Source organism: Xenopus tropicalis, chromosome 4, assembly GCF_000004195.4.
Source record: "Xenopus tropicalis strain Nigerian chromosome 4, UCB_Xtro_10.0, whole genome shotgun sequence".
Taxonomy (NCBI): Eukaryota; Metazoa; Chordata; class Amphibia; order Anura; family Pipidae; genus Xenopus; species Xenopus tropicalis.
The window spans coordinates 97,029,891-97,050,939 of NC_030680.2; the positions used below are offsets into that span (position 1 = coordinate 97,029,891).

The 21,049-nt window shown below is 39.3% G+C and overlaps 1 protein-coding gene across 1 annotated transcript in view; it reads left to right on the forward strand.

The window, feature by feature from the left end:
• The window catches only part of podn (podocan), a 29,543-nt gene that overhangs the window by 4,198 nt on the left and 4,296 nt on the right, over positions 1–21,049 (forward strand). The window contains exons 2-7 of the mRNA XM_031900958.1: positions 9,421–9,712; positions 10,276–10,369; positions 10,791–10,855; positions 17,191–17,300; positions 18,071–18,227; positions 20,467–20,582. Coding sequence (XP_031756818.1) covers positions 9,425–9,712; positions 10,276–10,369; positions 10,791–10,855; positions 17,191–17,300; positions 18,071–18,227; positions 20,467–20,582 — 830 coding nt within the window. The 5' untranslated portion in view covers positions 9,421–9,424. The remainder of the gene's footprint in view (positions 1–9,420; positions 9,713–10,275; positions 10,370–10,790; positions 10,856–17,190; positions 17,301–18,070; positions 18,228–20,466; positions 20,583–21,049) is intronic.

Sequence of the window (21,049 nt, forward strand, 5' to 3'; positions counted from 1 at the left end):
TTGTTTTAAATTATAATGACTTCCTAGAATTGATATTTGTTTTTTATTCTTACAAGGGAAGCTGTTTAACAGTTTTATATGGTTGACAGAAAGTGGAAATTGTTTCCAGGAAAATTTGACTGCTCCAAAACTTTTTTAGAGTGCAATGTTCAAAAAATAGGTGCAAACCTTTATGCTTTTTGCACTTTTAAACCCTGTACTACAAATACAGGTCTGCATATATAGTACTGCCAGCATTCGGCGGCTTTGTATTCATGGGTTGCATGTGTGGGAAGGCATGTAGACCTTCTCACTCCTGTCCCCTAACTTGCATGTCATTCAGCCCCAGGGTGAGGAGATGCCCAGTACTCTCTGCCGGGCCTATGGTGGGTGGAAAAGACAGAGCTGCCTTGTGGCCACCAGCAGCAAGATAAGCCCCAATCGCTAGTGCTTTCCTTAACAAGCACTTATAGGCGTGATTTTGTACTCCTTAGTGTTCTTGCACTTGTATCCAAGGAATTAATAAATGACCCCTAGTGGGTCGTGTGTACCATTCATACCATGGCATATTTTGACGGTATCACCTAAAAACTCCCTAGCTATCCTTGTGATAATAAGAGACATGCCATATTTCTTTCCAGACATCTTCAATATGGGCTCATTTGGTGCTTGCAATGGAAGATGCTGGCATGTAGTAATGCTCCATGAGTACTTTAGTTAATAAAAACAGATCACCTTTAAAAATCCTCACCTCTAGATGCAGGCCTGCGCCTTGGGTCTCTTTAAAAAAACCAGTAAACCCCCAGATCTGTGCATATCATTAAAGGAAATGTAACGCTTAATACAAGCTGCTGTTTTCCTAGTTACTTCATTGTGGTGACTCACTCCTATGTAGGAAAAACGTGACACCAAAACCCACCATCCCCTTTTCAGGCTTTTTTCCTGTCCAAGTGTTTAGCTCACATAATTTATTGGCTGTATATTTTATAACGGTCCACAAATAGCTTAATTAGTAACTACTAAATTGATACTCTAATACTGTAGCTAAAGGGTAAAGAATAGTTGTAGAGAACATAAATAAATATTGTAAGAAATCATTTATCCAAAGTATATATATAAATCCAAGTGCTATCCAACTTCTCTGGTACCAAGGTCTGGAATTTTATTGGCCTACTTAATGGAGGGACGATTATGGAAGCCAGTGTTGACCACTCCCAGTTTTTTAAACCACACCCAGTTTAAAGCACAAACCTGTTATCGCAAGCACTTTTAAGATCATATTTACATTAATGCTGTTAGCACACTATGGCTAGTGCTCACTGCAAAGATATCACCGTCACTCATATGTGAAAAAAATGTATTAAGTCTTAAATCCATATACCCCTTCCTCCCCTGTAGATAGCACAACAACCCCCAGCACATAAATATTTCCAAATGCTAACAAACCCCCAGAACAAACTCCTGCCAGGCTCATCTCCCACAGGCAGCATAGGCCAGGCAGAGTATGGCACACACAGGCAGCATAGGGCAGGCAGAGTATGGCACACACAGGCAGGATAGGGCAGGCAGAGTATAGCATACACAGGCAGCATAGGGCAGGCAGAGTATAGCACACACAGGAAGCATACGGCAGGCAGAGTATGGCACACACAGGCAGCATAGGGCAGGCAGAGTATAGCACACACAGGAAGCATACGGCAGGCAGAGTATGGCACACACAGGCAGCATAGGGTAGGCAGAGTATGGCACACGCAGGCAGGGTAGGGCAGGCAGAGTATAGCATACACATGCAGCATAGGGCAGGCAGAGTATAGCACACACAGGAAGCATACGGCAGGCAGAGTATGGCACACACGGGCAGCATAGGGCAGGCAGAGTATGGCACACACAGGCAGGATAGGCCAGGCAGAGTATAGCATACACAGGCAGCATAGGGCAGGCAGAGTATAGCACACACAGGAAGCATACGGCAGGCAGAGTATGGCACACACAGGCAGCATAGGGCAGGCAGAGTATAGCACACACAGGAAGCATATGGCAGGCAGAGTATGGCACACACAGGCAGCATAGGGTAGGCAGAGTATGGCACACACAGGCAGGGTAGGGCAGGCAGAGTATAGCACACACAGGAAGCATATGGCAGGCAGAGTATGGCACACACAGGCAGCAGAGGGCAGGCAGAGTATGGTACACACAGCCAGCATAGGGCAGGCAGAGTATGGCACACACAGGCAGTGTAGGACAGGCAGAGTATGGCACACAGGCTGCATAGGGCAGGCAGAGTATGGCACACGCATAATAGGGCAGTACATGTACAAAGAAGGGCAGGCACAGACAAAGCAGAGCAAGAGACAGGAAAGCCCATCAGGACCATGTAAATAGAATCAGTTAACATGTGCTTACACAGTGAAAATAGCTTCTTGCAGCCCTAGGTGCACCCACTGCCCGGGCAAATAAATACAAAAATGATGAAAACAGCAGCTTCAACAGATGGCTTGATAAAGGGCTGGATTGAAGCCTGAAACGTTGCCTTTGGCACTTGAGTAAAGATTCACATTTTTCAAAACAACCGGAGTGCTGCTGTTTTCATCATCAGGACCATGCAAGTAACCCCTTTAATATACACAGTACAGTTGAACAGTGCAGGGCCTTACAATCTGAATCTGAGCTGTGAATAATGCAGGGGCAAGTTAATTTAAGCACTGATACCTTTTAAAGCTTACATAAGGCAAACTAAAACAGCAGCCAGATTTTAATGCAGGGGCCTCACAAGGTAGACCCACGGTCTGGATGCTCCCTGCAGGCTGCCAGTTGGACAGCACTGATATAGAGCTGGTATTTAGGTTAGTACATTTGGTTCAGCTTGGTACACTGCTTGGAATGTACTATATAAAATGTTACAGAAAAGTAACTAATTCTCAAGTTCTTCTGCAAAAATATTTTTACTGCATCCATAAGCAAGGAATTCCATTACATTTAATGATACAATTGCTCAAATCCCTTCTATTGCTGTATATGCTCATTTCTTGCAGTCACTTAGAATCACTTCTAGGAATACAGTTCTGAAAATTTCCTGCACTGATCTTGGGTATATTTCTAAAGACTGAACATCAACTTGAAGGCTTCTTACTCTTCTAATGAAAACAAACTTTTCCAAAAAAAAAAAACCTTTAAGAGCAAGAAACCGCAAATCTATACTGTATACTTCTTATATACCTCTTACACTAGAGGGCCTTGCTATCAAGACATGACACAGATTACCACCGACATTACCACTTTGCCCTAAATCTATGAGCTATGCAAAAGAAGATATGCATTTTAAATAAAAAATCCTGGTTGGTAACAGATATAATTTGAGAAACTTTCTAGCATCGTATTATTGGACAATTCTGTCCTTTATCCAAATGTCAAATGTTTTTTTTTATTACAAAGACAAGGTTTAACCTTTGGATGTATCTCGCAGCATTATTTACCCACATTATGAAAAAACACTGTACTGCCCAGCTTTTTAAAAATAATATATTACTGCTATAAACAGTAGCAGGTAGGCTATATACTGTAGATGTGGGATGGATTTTGTTTAACAATATGATTTTATGTCTTTAACACCTGTACGCATGTTTGGGCTATAAAAAGTCTGGGAGAGCCATTAGTGTTCATTTGGGCAGCCTTGACAATGGTAAGCCGTGCGAGCGCTCTCCAAGATCCATGGGGCTGGCAGTCTATCCAGGCACTTTCAGAAAATAACTTTTAATGCTCCTAGTACAAAGGGAAGTTTGGTTGACTTTTTAATAAAAACCAGAGATCAAGAAACGATAAAGACAACAGACTTTTAGCTCTGAAAAAGCAGAATAATTCACAACTCTATTGAATGCAACATTACAGTTGCCACAAACAAAGTTTAAAACTTTACAGGGTGAGCACAGTGGCCCTCTGAGAGTAATCATCCATTGGGCAACAGTGGCTTTGTCTGCTTTGCACTGCAAATCCCTGCATAAAACATTCCCCTCACTATTAATTGGGGATTTAAGGAATTATAGGACTAAGTTTATGTCAAAAAGACATCTGTTTAACAGATCACAAGTGATTGTCGTTACAGGAAAAATATGTAGTAGCTTGAAGATTTACCATAGATCTATTTAAAAGACACAAATGCAAATCAGAACAGGGCAAGGAGTGGATACTTCAAAGTAGAAGTCTCAGTCCTCTAGCTTCAATTTCATGGCACAGACCTAATCAAAATAGTATTACTGCATATGACCTCGAATAAAACTCCATAATATAGTCTCATTTAATAGGCGGGATGATAATAAAATATTTAAAAAAATAAATATCAATACCTATATTATCAATATAATAACACTACATTTCAGGAAAGTTTCCCACATCATGAAATCATTACTAGGGAGATAGTTTCTCAGTTAAAAACACAAAACAGCTTATCCTTTAAACCAAAATGAAATGACTACTTACCTCAATGTACAGTACTTCCTTAAGAAAGAAAAGTAAATATATTAATATTATATAAAGTATAAAGGACCTATGCAGCCTTTAGATGTAAGTTGATGTAAGTAAGGACAGTATGTAAAGGCATCCACTTAATGATTTATTTTCCCTAATATATATATATCAGTTTTACAGGATTTACACTGTAGTACAACAGAACATTTTCACTTGTGTCTATGTGCTGGATCCTGGAAAAAATAGCGACTGAGACAATTAGAATTCTTTTTTCAGACTCAGTTCAGAAATGCCTAGCTATTGCTCTATTGCAGTAAGATGAAATAATGGGACACTTACATAAAGGACGATTTCCAGTGCAGGTTTGAGAAGTAGAAAACTTACCATTGAAGGCCTAATGTGTAATTAGCAGACATATAATGGTTCTTGTTTCCTGTTCAGCATTAGCAAAAGTTTCCAGACACTGGAAAAAAAACAGTTTGGCCTAAACTACTAAAATGATTTTACAGTGATGTATGTAGAACGTTAACTACATCAGTTACTCTAATAACGTATGGCATATGATCATAATGGACAAGACAAACTTTGTATTTGATACTGCATAACCCTTTATATGTCCATTAGTGCATATGTATGTAGTTACAGACAGGCCGTGTTTATGTAAGTGCACATATCCTGACCACAGCCATCCCTGCCAGGGTAAATATCATTATCTGCAAATCTTCTTTATGCAATCTAATTATATTACACAACACAGAAATTGTTTCTCATTCCCATCAGCCTTTGGCTAGATAGCCTGTAATTAAAGAAACATGGTGATTAGAAGCATGGCTGTTTTACTAGCAGATACATTGGATTGTCAAACAAGGGGCTGGGCTGATTACCCTTCAGAAGTCGGGGAGAATCATTTTACCCAGCAAAATTAGAGACAGCTTTAGATGGGTATTTTTCACCGTCTCTGGATTAGCTACACATTTGGCAGGTTTAAAATGCAAGAATTTGATTGTCTTTTTTCAAAAAAACTAATAGGGTTATGTAATAAAAGGCTCTAAGTTTGCCCAGGAGCTCTAACCCATAGCAATGTATCAACAGGTAGAATTTACTGTTTAAAATCAAACATCTTATTGGTCACTTTAGGTTACTTCTTCTGGGCAAATTTTGTGCCCTTTATTACATATGGAGGTTAATCTACTGTAAAGGTTGTTTTTGTTATAGTTTGCTCACAAAAACACAATAGTATATAGTACTCCAAATGTGTTTAGGTTATATAATGCACCAACTATATGAAAATATATAAAAGCACTATTATTCAACAATTGTCCTTTATCTAACAATTGCATACCCATACAGCAATATATGTCTGCACAGTATGACTATATTAAACAAGCCATGCCCAAAAACTGGACATATACAATCATAATAACAGTACCATGTGTGTTTACACAAAACATATACAGTCACATTAAAAGCTAAAACAGTTATATCCAAATGTTTATAGTATAATCCCTTCCTGTTCTGAAGAGCAAAAGATAAACCAAGCAGAGAGGCTTGCACTTAAGTTCTAAATGCATCCTGCCTCTGGTACAAATTGTGTAGATATCGGTAATACCAAAAGCTGCAAGTCTGGGACTGTCATATTAAAATTACTTAAACTGACCACACTTTGGCTTTCATTATCTGTCACTTTGGTCATATACATCCAATATAAATAGCCTGGCTGTAAATTAAGTACTTTTAGTCTGTGTTCTCTCTGGACTCTCCAGCACTGTGATATTAGATAGGGAATGAATAAGTAGCATGTGGTAAAACAGACATTTACCCCATACTTATCATTCTTTGAGGGTTGTGGGTTCCTGCACAATTACCAGTAGTGCAGAGGTCCTAATATACAGTAATGGAACTACCCAAGGGGCTGGGAGTGTGACTGCACTTGGGCCTACCCCCCCCCCCCTTCCATTGGGGGACCAATGTGACACACTGTAAAATGTTTTTTCACTGAATAGTAGATAACAATTTGGAGAGATCAAACTCCTCCAAATCGAAGGATGAAAGAATGAAAATAAGGAATACATGGTGGAATGGTGGTAAACATTGAAGGAAGGGGAGAAAGGAAATGAGGATACAAAAGAGTTACTGATAAGAACAAAAACTGGACACTGAATTTTATTAGCTCCTTACTTTTTATTGCATACAACGTACATAAAGACCAAAGTGACATAGAACTGATAATGGTAATATGGTTCCGTCTACACTGAGGAATGAGGTCTCCAAAGTTTCCCACAAAGCTTCAAATGATCATGAAGTCCTTGTCTATCTCCTTAATGGAGTCATCCTTGAGATAGTCTAGAAAATATAGCATGAGTAGAGTGCCAACCAAAATCAGAAAAATGGACAGCTAGGGGGTCACGTGTTTGTATGTAATGCATGTATTTATTTATGTATATAGCAGCACAAATACACAGTGCTTTACAAGTCATAAGCACAAATAAGCATGTAGATATAATAAATTAGACAGTGAAAATGAAAAAATCTGAGCTTAACTGCTTAGTTGGTTAAAGCCACAGCTGGGATGAGGTCCCTGCCCTGAAGAGCCTACAGTCTATTATGAGAGATCTTTGGGCTGCTTATTTACACAAGATACATTTATTTCTTATCTTATACATTTTTTAGGCTTTGGTGTGCCTTTAAGTCTAGTAAAGGTTACATAGCAGCTAGACCTCTTGCAATAATCAGACACCACTATAGCTGCCTTTTTGTTTTTCTCATTTCAGAGCTCAATTATTTCCTGTTATTTGTTAATCTGTCAGAGGAATACATGTGCAGTGACTCAGATATATAGACATCCCTCTAGCTCTGTATTGTTTCCCTGAGAGGCCTCAGTGCAGGAATGTGTAATTTTCATTACATTTTATGGAGGAACAAATTGAACTAAATTCTTTATACTAGAAGATTAGAATGAATAGGCAAAACTCTCTACATTCGGAATAGATTAAAAACGCTGCTTCCAGTGCTCAGATTAGGAGAAATCTATGTTCCTTTTAAGTTCTTGCTTTTGTTCCTTCATGATATCATTGCCAAGAAATCTGAATCTGGTGATTAGAAAAACATCTGGGAGTATTTAGCATTCAAGTGCAATTCCCTAAAATACAGTCTTGATTGACTTACCCAACAAGTGTATATGTGGCATCTTAGATGTGCTCCTGACCAGAGGATTATATTTTGCAACACCTGTCTTCAGAACCTGTATTCTGTACACTTGCAGCATGCAAACACATTATAGTTATAGCTCACATATTATCCATAATCCTCCTATACATCTACACCTGGTGGAGCTGCACAAGTTATAACAAATGATCATAAGCAAGTATATTCATTACATAGGCTGCAAAGGTACATTCAGCATCATACATTTTACATGCCCTACAGATCCCTGTGTTGTTAAGATCCTAGGGATGACTGCAGTTATTCCAACCCACTGCCCATGGGACAGGACAAGAAGGGGTTACTCCCAAGGGGACCCTATGAACTGTGTTGGAACACATACTGTTTACATTTTTAGTTTTTAGTTGAATACATTTAAGACCACTGCTGTACAGTAGTGTATGGGGTTTGCAAAGCAGTGACTTTCTGGCCCATTTTGCTGCTATTCAGCAATAAAGTGTTTTAAGTTTTCACTTGGTTTTATTTGGAAACATGCCTGCGTGATGGACTTCCTAGGAATCCTGGAGTAAAAAGCACAAACACGTGAGCCCTTTTTCATTTTTCCCTCTTTAACTACCTAAACTTGGTAAATAGATTCCAGGGCAAAGTGGAGCTTATTTACTACTTGAAGCAATTCTGGCAGGTATTCTCTGAGCCTGCAATCTGTGTAAAGTGCATTTTTTAACAATCCATAAAGACAGTAGTATAACAGCCCATATATTAATGTGCCAAAGATTATACAGTAGGATAATAATTTTTGAATTGAAGAAGCATTTAAACAGTCTGTTACTGGTGAGTTAGGCCCCTTTTACACTAAAAACTTTGATCCAATTTTGTTGGACAGAAAAATCACATTTCAGTATTTCCACATACTCAAATTTATAGACTTCTGTTGAATTTGGATGTGAGTGACGAGCTTAATATCTAATGTTGGCAGTAAAACCAAAATTGCAACATCCAGAAGAAGCAAAAAAAAAAATTAACAGTGATATCGCAAAAGGGTAAAATATCCCATGTTGACCTCAGTATTGAATTTTGTAAATCTGTATAAATACCAGAAACTTATATTTTTAGATTTTCTATTATATTTATTAATAAAACATGTATTTTTTTAGGAAGATAAGTGCTTTTATCTATTATCTTTTATTTATTAAGGCGCAATTGCATTAAAAAGGCGCATGGGCAGGCAAAAATGTTCCACGCGTACCAGCGTTTCATGTACATTTCATGTACGTTTCATGAATTTGTTTGCCGTTTTGCAAATTTTTCGGCAAAGCGAAATGGGACAGATTTGCTCATCACTAATCTCAAGGTTTCTTCTTTTGTCATATGGAAAGTTTTATATACCCCTTTAAGCATCTTTTCCCCTGTGTAAATAAACCTGAGTTCACATTCGGTCTCATATTTTCTTGGCTCTGTAACTGTAGACCAAAAGTTAGGTGTACTAACCACTTACTAACCATCTACTGTAGTTAGGTGTACTAACCAGCCAAAATACTTAGAATGATAGTGTTTTTCTGTTATTCTGTACTAATAATAATGATAAGAATATGTAATAGGTCCAGACTGTATTCAGTTAACTACAGTTAGACTAAAGTAGAATGTGTTGTTTTTATCCTAACCTTACATACAGTTACCTACACTGAATATAGCAGAAATAAAACTCAAATAGGACCCACCCAAATAAGCAAATTGTCTCCTTTAGCACTGCCTATCAAATTCTATAAACAATAAATTGAAGTTCTCCCAAACTGATTAGTCCTGTTGGTTTATTTGCAGTGCAATGCATCCCTGTACTACGTTTCTGCTCATTACATGGGTATTGATCTCCATCCATGAGGTTTACAGCCAGGAGGAAGAGTATGAATACTATGTGGATGTTCCAGTTGAAGAAGAGAACAATGATGTTTTTAAAAGTCTTGTGAATGAGATGAAGCCGACCTTCCAAACACTGCTGTGTCCTACAGATTGCAAGTGCTCTCAGGAAGGGGCCGTGGTGAATTGTGCTGGAGTAGATCTGAGAGAGTTTCCTTCTAACCTTCCAGATATTATTATACATCTTTCTCTACAGGTCAGAGCCTCTCATTGCCCTTGGTTAACATACTACACCACTATATCTGTTTCTGAGCTGCCACTGCCACTGCCTCCTTAAAAAACCACTGTGCCCATGTGGAATTCCTAGCTCAGATAGAGAACCATAGGTTGAGGATCAATGCAATTGAAGGATCTATGCATTTATCTAACTTTTCTGATGTACAAGCAGTGTATAGTGAACTCTTCCATTCTATTCTTAGTTCTGTGATATTTGCTCTGGTTACTCCCTTATTCAGTATACATATGCATTTTGTCCCCCAGTTTCACTACATACAGATGCTGATCTGCAGGGCCTAGGTCACTCCATAAAGGCAACTCTGGTTGTATACTGAGGGCACTAGACAACTCTAAGGGGCATATTTATTATTGTATGTAAGCCAACATCAAAGGTGATGTTGCCCATAGCAACCAAACGGCAATTAGAATTTAACCGTCACCAAGCTAGAAAACAAATAAAAGCAAAGATCTATTATTAAACTAATTTCTCTTTCTGCCCTTCTCATATAACCACACATTCTCTTCTTCTTGTCTTTTACATAGAACAATCAAATTGAAGAGATTCCCCCAGAAGATCTCACCAGACTTTACAAGCTGGAGACCCTCAATCTACAAAACAACCGACTGACATCTCGAGGTGAGTTTATAGTAGTCTAGATGAAATAGTAAAGAGCTGGGTGACCTACAAAATACCCCTGATGTGGGTACAAATAAACGCACAAAAAGCATAAACAAGAACAATATAGTACAGTCTGTCTGCAAAAAATACACTAGAAAGACAAATGGAAATTCTGTACATTTATCCAATGTTCTCTCTCAAAATTTTGTGAGCGTGCATGAGGAAAAATTACTCTTATTCTAACTCGTATCCTTAATAATATAATAACACAAACAAACTTTATTTGGAGTCACATACCTGTAAATACAGCCCTAACAACAGAAACTATTTTTGCATAGATTTATAGTGTGCATTGTCCCCTTTGGTGCCATTCTAACCTTTTACTGTTGGTACCAGTCAGAACTCACAGAATAAGGGTGCTTTATTTTCCCCTTTCCAGGGATTCCTGATGACCTGTTTGAGCACCTGGAAAAACTGAATTATTTATACCTCGCAAACAACAAGGTAGGGAGGAAATAAAATGAAACAAATGTCTAACAATTACTTCAAGAGAATGAAAGACACCAAAAAAATGGTGATAAATTAGTTGTCCAACAGTCCAACAGTGTGTGTAAGTTGGTGGCAGATTTTTGTGCAAGTAAATGGAGAGTTTCAGTGAATGTTCTTATGTAATAACACTGTATTCAGTGTTTATTTAGGGATCTTTCACAAAATGATGGACAGGCACTGGGGCTTTTATCAAGGCTGCTTGATAAAGGATTCTATGTGGGCCGAAATGTTGGACACCCAGTGATGTACAAATAAACAAGATAGTCCATTTGAAAGTATATACAGAGAGAGGGAGCTTTGCAGAGATGGTAAGCAGTCCATAACTCTGCCCCACCCTACATCTCTAAACTCATCTCTAGATACCAACCAAACCGCTTGTTACGTTCCTCTACTGACCTGCTCCTCAGCTCCTCTCTCATTATCACCTAACACACTCACATTCAAAACTTTGCAACGGCTGCCCCCCTTCTCTGGAATTCGCTCCCACAATCTGTCTGACTTTCTCCCAATCTTTTTGCCTTCAAAAGACCTCTAAAAACACATTTATTGAGAGAAATTTACCCTCATTTAGTTTAACATAATCTCAGTGTGCTGCTAAAAGCAATAACCTGTGCCACACCTCTCACATTACTTAATTTTGATCTTGCCCATTCCCACACCTTGTGTCTCAACCCTTTATCCTTGTAGATTGTAAGCTCTTTTGGGCAGGGCTCTAGTCACCTCTTGTATCAGTTATTGGTTGCTTTGAATGTAACTCTTTATGTCCAATGTATGAAACCCACTTATTGTACAGTGATGAGGAATATGCTGGTGCTTTATAAATACATGTTATTAATAATAATAATAATAAAAAATAATGGAATTTGTAGCATGGAAAGAACATTTGGAAAGAAAGACTTTAATTGGTCTAAACTACCACAACTGTTAAACATTGTTGTGGTATGGGTAGCCATCTTGTGAAAGTGTTGGGGTGTGGTTATTATTCTGCATGCTACAATTGTCCAGGTCCACCCTCTTTTGCAGATATTGATTTCTTAAGATATTTATTTGTTAAAAAAATAACACCTAATAAAATGTAATCAGTCTGGCATGAAGCATGGTTTATGTAGCCAAACACCTCCCATGGCATAGTCATTAGTTTTAAATATACCTTAAACTTGTAGGATATGTGTAGAAGTTGAGTTGATTATTCTTAGGATTTTATTTACTACCTGTACATAAAATTGAAGAAGGATTTTTTTTCCAACACAAACAACTGCAAATCATGTCACAGAACCAACTGAGTCTTATTTTAATAATCCAGTATGCTAACCCCTTTATATTTTCTTAGATTGCAAGCTCTATGGGGTAGGGAATTCCTTCCTTCTGTGTTTCTTTCCACATGGCTGTTATTCTTAATTTTATATTAATACCTATTTATTACAGTTTTTGTGCTCCTTGTGTGTATTTGCTGTTATAAAATTGTACAATGCTGCATGTCCTAGTTACATATACACATAGCGCAAAGACCTTTGCAATATCTTTTGGATACAGAGTTATAAACGACCAATAAATGTAAAATGAGTCAAATGATGTTCTTGCAAACCACGAGTTGAACACTTTTACAAAGCCTGTAAATTCAAACTGGCTCTCCAGTGACATTTTTGCAAGGACAAATTATGGGCCCATTTCCATTAGAAATGGCACAATTTTCAACTTCAGATTACCAAAAGAAAGGTTTAATTTGATGACGTGTTTTGTAAAACATGCTGTAAACTGCAATGCTGGATGAAACCCCAGCTGAGATTTAAGACATAAAAGCTGTATTTAGAACAAACCTCCTTACTCTTGTGGAACATTTATGTTTGTGGGAGTTCATTAGGAAACCTTTTAAACATACTTAATGGTCTCCAGTCTTAAAAAAAAGACTAAATGAAACACATCACAACATACACAAATGGAGAATAAAGCCTGGAATTACTTTCTGCATTAACTGTAACAGTCTTCTGTATCACAACTACATTTCTGGAGACATTCTTAAGATGTATTTTTTGCTCCCTTTGTAGCTGGCTCTGATCACATGCATAGAAGATTCTTGTAACCCCAATCCATTTTATAATCCACAAAACTGTCTTGTTGTGGTTTGTGGTTTGTCATGGAAAAAAAGTTACACACAAACAAAAATTACATTTTCCCATTCATTTTTGATGAGGCTGAAATCTTGACAGATTTAATTAACTGGGAAAAAAATAAAGTTGCTTGAAATAAAGAAGATTCCCATTGACTTTTATAGAAACTCTGCAGCTTTTAGTTGCCAAGTTTTTTTTTTCAAATTGTTGGCTTTTTTTCATTAATAAATTGCAACTTGTCAAGCTTTCAAGAAATGAATTGCATTAAAATCAATATCTAATTTTAATAAACTTTCCCATAAGTGACAACAGGAAGAAGCTCCCTGCCCTGTAGAGATTATCCCCCTTATTGTGTCTCTCTGTGTACCTACCCATTTATAATGTACAGCTGCAATTTACTGCAGTTGAGGCACTGTCAGATAATTGTAAAGATTGAGCCAGATATTATGGCAGTGTTCCTAAAGGTGGCCATACACAAAGCAATAATAATCTTTCATGCAACCATTGGTTGCAGGAAAGATCGTTCCCACCCTCCATTGACATTCAGGGCTGAATCATCAGATATGGAGGTAGAAACAATACAAATTCTACCTCTACCTGCCGATTCAGCACTAAATGTAGATCAAAATCTTATAACCTGCCCGATTGACAAGACGACTGATATCAATCGTATCTGAACACACCCCCCAGGACTTTGCTGACTTCTTTAAAAGCAAAGTCGATTCTATCCGCAATCAATTTTCCCAACCCTCAGATACCGGTAATCTCAACCTTCCTAAATCTCCTCTCTCCGTATTCAGCTCCTTCAGTCTCGTAACAGAGTCTGAAGTTTCTCAGCTTCTCCGATCCTCTCCGCCTACTACCTGCTCGCTGGATCCTATGCCCTCATCCCTACTAAAACAGTGTGCCCCTGCCCTTACTCCAGCTGTTACCCACATATTCAATTCCTCTCTGGCTTCTGGTACTTTTCCCTCTCTCTTCAAACAAGCATGTGTCAAACCCATTCTTAAAAAGGCTACACTGGACCCATCCTGCCTTTCTAACTACCGTCCAGTCTCTCTCCTGCCCCTAGCCTCTAAACTCCTGGAACGTCTTGTCTTTTCTCGTGTAACTAACTTCCTCTGCACCCATAATCTGCTGGACCCTATGCAGTCTGGTTTTCGGCCTGAGCACTCCACTGAGACGGCCTTATGTAGAGTGGCAAATGATCTCCAGACTGCCAAGGCCAAAGGACGCTACTCGGTTCTCATTCTCCTAGACCTTTCCTCTGCTTTTGATACTGTCGACCATTCTATTCTTATGCAAATTCTCTATTCTCTGGGTATCCGGGATCAGGCTGCATCCTGGTTCTCTTCCTATCTCTCTAACCGCTCCTTCTCTGTCGTTCTTACTAACAAATCCTCTACCCCAGTTCCGCTTAGTGTGGGGGTGCCTCAGGGCTCTGTGCTTGGTCCCCTGCTGTTCTCCATGTACACTCTCTCTCTAGGAGACCTTATTTCTTCTTTTGGTCTTAAATACCACCTATATGCAGATGACATCCAGATATATTTAGACACCCCTGCACTAACTGCTGATGTCCAAACCCAGATTGGTAACTGCCTCCTGGCTATCTCCTCCTGGATGAACCGACGCCAGCTCAAACTTAACCTAGCTAAAACAGAGCTCATGGTCTTCCCGCCCAAACCTGGCCCTCCTCCTCCTTTCACCATTACTATTGATGGCATGACCATCAACCCTGTAAATTCTGCACGCTGCCTTGGGGTTATCCTTGACCAGTCTCTCTCCTTCTCTAACCATATTAATAACACTGCCAAACCTGCCGATTTTTCCTCCGCAATATTGCCAAGATACGCCCCTTTCTTTCACAAGCAACAGCTAAAACACTAATCCATGCCCTTATCCTTTCCCGCTTAGATTACTGCAATCTCCTACTAACCGGCCTCCCAGACTCCCACCTTTCTCCCCTGCAATCAATCTTAAACTCTGCTGCCAGGATCCTCCTGCTCTCTCCTAAGAGGGATCCTGCTCAGCCTCAATTAAGCTCACTAGCATGGCTGCCTGTCAAGCAAAGGATAGCTTACAAAATCCTTCTGCTGACATTCAAAGCCCTTCACTCCTCTGCTCCTCACTACATTTCTTCACTGGTCTCCCTACATGTTCCTGGTCGTCTCCTCCGCTCCTCTCAGAGCCTCCGTCTCTTTACACCATCCACACCCACTGCGCTCTCTCGTCTTAAACCTTTCTATCTCGCTGCTCCTTACCTCTGGAACTCTATCCCTGAATCCCTCTGTAGGGAAAACTCACCCACTCTCTTTAAGAAAAAACTCAGCTGTTACCTTCTGGAGCACTAAGACATTATTTTGCCCAGTCCTGCGCTTAAGGGCAAATGCCCATGCACTCTTACCTTCCAGTTTGTGCCTGTATGTTACCCAACCACTCAGATTGTAAGCTCTACTGTGCAGGGACCTCCTTCCTACTGTGTCTCATACCACATGGCACTTATATATATATACACATATATGTATTTATTGTATTTATTTATTATATCACTTGTCCTCCCTGTATGTAATTTTGTATTCTGTAAGACTGTACAGCGCTGCGTACCCTTGTGGCGCTTTATAAATAAAGTTATACATACATACATATCCACAGCATTTGCGATATTGGTTGTCTCAACAAGGTTTTGTATGATATTATTGGTGCACATGTAGCCAGCTTAAGGTAGTCTTTGACTTTAAAAGTGATAATAGGAGGATTCCCTTTGGTGGAAATCAGATATCAGAGATTCCAGAGGCAAGAAGCAGCAAGAGAGAAAGTTTTAAGAGGGGAAAGAGCAGTTGAAGGAGGAAGGTGATGGCTCGGAGAGGAATGGAGGAGTAAGTTAGGAACATGTGGAGATGTATTGAGGTACAAAAGACTGAAGGAGTTTGTAACTAACTCTATTATGATAAAGATTCAACAGCAGAGGTACCTGCTCTCTCTTACATATTGGTAGAAGGTTCTAGAATGATAATTTAAGAAAGATTAAAGTGAAGAAAGGTGGGATTAGGGAGGCCAGTTAGCAGCATGTTCATACAAGCAAAGGGGTACCTGTCATATTTCATTTACCTTTAATTAGGTTGGTTGGCATCAAATGAATTTCTTTGAACTCACTACCATGTTTTGTGGTGAAAAGGAGTAATGGAGATACTTTGTAGTACCCTGGATCAATGGTGGCGATAGGAAGTTTCATTGCTTTTACGCAGCAAAATTCTGGCTGAAATGGTTTTGGTGCTGATCCAGACATTCGGGCCAGATAACGATAAAGTACAGTGTGTTTCTCAGGCTTTCCTCTAGTTGTTTCTCTTCCAACCCATGTTCCCACCCATGTTATTTTTGGAACAGGAGAAGCTGTACATGTAGATGCCAGATTAACAGAAAAGTGTCAGGGATTTGTCACTTGCTTTACAGCTTATAATAGTACATGGTGTAAAGAATGGAATATTCTCCTAGCTATGAATGCACTTTAACCCTCTCAGTTTAACATTAGTAATATAGAATATTATCAGTTTGCTGTTTGGCAGATAGGGTTAGTAACATTTTACTAACACGTTCAACACTTGGAGGTACATTATTCAACATTTAGATTTTCATTTTTTGTTTTCATAAAAAGGACAACTCCCATTTATCCCATTTGTTTGCACAAATCATGGTTTTACCATTAACAAATCGTGGATGTAGAAGTCAATGGGAGCTGTTCAAGCCAACCGTAACAATCTTTATTTATTCTCAGTTTCTAAAAAACCCTAAAACCACTAAAATCTGAATTTTGATAAATGTGCCTCTTAGTGGCAACTTTTTATAACATATGAGTAAAGTTGTGCCATAGTAAGAACCTATAGCAACAAGGGATGCACCAAATATAGAATTTGGTTTGGGATTAACCAAAGATTCAACCTTTTTCAGCAGGATTGGGGCGAATCTAAGTGTCTGGCTGACACGAACCTGAATCCTTAAAATTACGCGACTTTTGGTTACGTAACCATGGAAGTAAAAAAAACTCCTAAGCACGCGCAAAGCGGGAAACTGGGAAGAGTATTTTCCAGAAGTGTGTATATAGAAATGTACCAAGAATAATATGTATACAGAAATAAAATAACTTCCATAGCTACACATTTTGTTAATGGTTTGTGTTTTTTAAAGCTGTCTCTGGCTCCCAGGTTCCTCCCAAGTTCACTGATCAGTGCAGATTTTGCAGCCAATAACATCACTAAAATTTATGAGATGACATTTGGGCATAAACCAAATTTACGGTAAGAACACCTCAAAATATTTAATACATATATATATATTGCAAATACATTCCAATACCTGCAAATATATGATGAACAGATATGTGTGCTAAGTGATCTGTAAATGTATTGTTATGGGGTCTGTGATTCAGTTCTGATCCCTACCCCTTGGTAGGGAGCAAATAACACCCTACTGAAACATTCTATTCCCTTTATTACAGTTGATGAGGTGGTAGTAACTAATAAGATAAGGGAGGTGAATGAATATGTAAATAAGGACCAGTCTTATCACAGAATGTGGGTGGGTATAAATCTGGCATCTCATAGGAGACATATGCATTAAGTCATAGTAACTTGTGGTCAATTTACCAAAGCAGTTGCTAATTTGCATTTGTTGGTAAATCACAATCAAGGTGCAGCACATACTATTTATGTATTTCAAAATGATACACAAATTCTGGAATTATGTGTAAAATACCTGGAAACTTGCATTCTTTTTTTTTGCACTTTTCATATTCCACTTGCATTTGTAAATTAGTCTTTCCATGCTAAGCCAGACCACAAGGATTAATGGTGATTCTTAATGAGTCTTATAAAGTGAAGCAGGTCAGTGTAGCGGTCAGTGTAGTGTAGTCAAATGGGTGATTGGTTGTAGTGGGTTATTGCATGTGTTGTGCAGTTAAATGTCTATGTTTGTAAATAAGTCAAGTTGTCTTGTGATAGCCATAAATCAGGTTTTATGTATTTTGGCCGGATTAACACCACAATGATGGAATATCTTGTTTCCCTAGGTCTGTTTATCTGCATGACAATAAGCTGACAGATGCTGGGATACCAGACAACATGTTTAACAGATCAAACCGCGTGGAGACTCTGATACTGTCCAGCAATTTCCTGAAGTACGTTCCAAAGAACTTGCCCCCTGCACTATGCAAACTGCACCTGCAGGTACCTAAGCATGTGACGATCTGACAGCATGGCATCAGCAGTATTTACTACTACAACAAGGGGGATAAATAAGAACTTATGTTAAAATTTTATAAACCCCAGACAACAACATTTTCAGGATTTACCAGCTTCTATCTGGCTTCTTCTAGCTAGCTCATGAAATGGCCCAGTTATACTTGCACTGAGTATAGCAGGCAGGGGCAGGGCTGGATATTGCATAAATGTATGTGTTAGCCAGCTACCAAGGAATCCACATCTTTAATGTAGACCTGGGCCCATATTTATAAACGTGGTCTTGAAATCAGAAATAGAAATTTAAGCGCACCATTTTGTATGAAACCTCATGCATTGCTATTGTTAGTGAATTTCCAAACACACATAGCAAAAACACATTTATGCAGGTTTTCTATGAATGACTTGTTTATCTGTCTTCTCCTAGTCCACAGTAGTGTCAAATACTGGCATAACTCTTGCATCACTAAAACCTTTACATAGGTAATTTACACACAAAAGACTTGGAGATCTTTTGCCCACTTCAGCTACACTTGTCTCATAATAATCCCAACTTCAACTAAAAAATACTGTATATACTAGAGTACAAGCCTAGTTTTTCAGCACCCAAAATGTGCTGAAAAAGTCACCCTCGGCTTATACTCGAGTTGGGTGCCATGGGTCCCTCCAGACTAGCACCCTCTGTCCTTTGTGTGCAAATTAGGCCACCCTCAACCAGACCCTCCAGTGCCCTGGCCTGCTCCCAGTCGCAATACTTATTTCCCCTTACATCCCTCCAGGACCGGGTCTGCTGCCAGTTTGCCAATGCACATTGAGCGTGGGGTAGTACTCATTGTTTTTGTTGACCCTTTTCTCCACTTACAGAGCTAGTTTACTGTTTTTCTTTGAAATAAATATTGAAAAACATATACCCCACTGATGCCTCATTTAATATCATTTTATTGGTATTTATTTTGATTATTGAGACTTAGCAGTAGCTGCTGCATTTCCCACCCTAGGCTTATACTTGAGTCAATAAGTTTTTCCAGTTTTCTTAGGTAAAATTAGGTACCTCGGCTTATACTCGAGTATATACAGTAGTAAGAAACAGGAATAAATGACATATATTGGCACTTCATGCATGTTTCATTTTTTGTAAAAACTATAAATTAATTGAAATGGTAAAAATGTATTTTTGTTAGTATGGCAGATGACTGTAGGCAGGGGGTTTGTTGGAATTACAAAGCTCTCTGTGTTAGTGTTTGCTAATAGCACTGTTAGTAAAAAAAATGGTGCCGGACTAAGTCAATCAGGAACCCAAAGCATGGAGGTGCAGTCATGCTGCCCTACACACGTGCATGCATGTAGGAGAATGCAGAGAAATGCCAGTGCAAGATCCTCATTTCACTCACCCAGCTCCAGAACTAGGTGTAGCAGACAGAAGGGGTATGTGCCCAACACCCCACCACCATTGTACCGCCGCATGCCTCTTCTGTCTACCCTGAGTTACAACCCTGAGTAAGAAGATGGTGGATAATAAATTGTTATCCCATCAGTTTACAATTAATTATGAACCTTCTTCACTGATTGACTGTTGTAGCAGAACATTGCACTCAAGTGGTCATGGCAACCCACCAAAGGCAGCATAGGGACTCAATTTTTAATCAGTATAAACTATTTTCCCACAAATTGGAATTTTGAGAAAATTACAAGAAATATTTTAAGAACATTTACATAAAGAAACATAAAAGTGGACAAATAAAGTTTCATTTAAAGGAGAAAGAAAGGCTAAGTTACTAGGGGGTGCCAAAATGTTAGGCACCCCCAAGTGACTTTAATCACTTACCTCGTACCCCGGGCTGGTGCCCCTGTTAGGAGAAAACCGCACCAGCCCGGGGTACCTGCAGCAAGCGCTTCCTCCTTCCTCTTTTTTCTGCCAGTGAAATCCCTGGGCCAGCGCATGCGCAGTAGAGGGAAAAGCCGACTTTGTTAAAGTTCCACTCTTCACTCTACTGCCCATGCGCGCAAAACAGGAAGAAGCAAGTGCTCGCTGCAGGTACCCCGGGCTGGTGCGGTTTTCTCCTAACAGGGGACCAGCCCAGGGTAAAAGGTAAGCGATTAAAGTCACTTGGGCGTGCCTAACATTTTGGAACCCCAAGTGACTTAGCCTTTCCTTCTCCTTTAAAAACCATGAAACCCTGTTGTCTAAATATTATTTAAGACTATTAATAAATGCAACTTTTTTTAGAATAACAAACTGGAAAGTATTCCCTCAGGAGCATTCAGCCATCTGACAGACCTACGTGAGCTATATCTGCTCAACAATCGCCTCTCCAACGAAGGCATGGACAATGAAACATTCACGTAAGCAGCCACCCTTTACTTGCTATATCTTGTGAGCAGGGTCAGACTGGGCCACCGGAAAAAAACCCACTGGGCCCCGGCCACCCAGTCCAATCCTCCCCCTGCCCGACTCAGGGGGGTTAGGGGACACGGCCGGCGGGGGCACCTGCGGGGCCCCTGGGGTGGGAGCTCCGGTGGGCCCTGCACCCCCCAGTCCGACCCTGTTTGTGAGAAACAATCAGCATTAAGGTTTAAAAATGTAAACATTAAAAAACTGTTGACAGATTCTCACTCATGCAGTTTTAAGTTTTTTATTGCTCTTAGGCAATATTGTTCAGAGCTATAGCCAGGGCTTGCTAACTTATAATGTGCAATCCTTATATTTGCTTAGTGAAATTTTAATTGCATCTTCATTGGTGCTTAAAGCAATACTGTCATGGGAAAAACACCAGTTAATAGAGCTTCTCCAGCAGAATCTTGCAATGAAA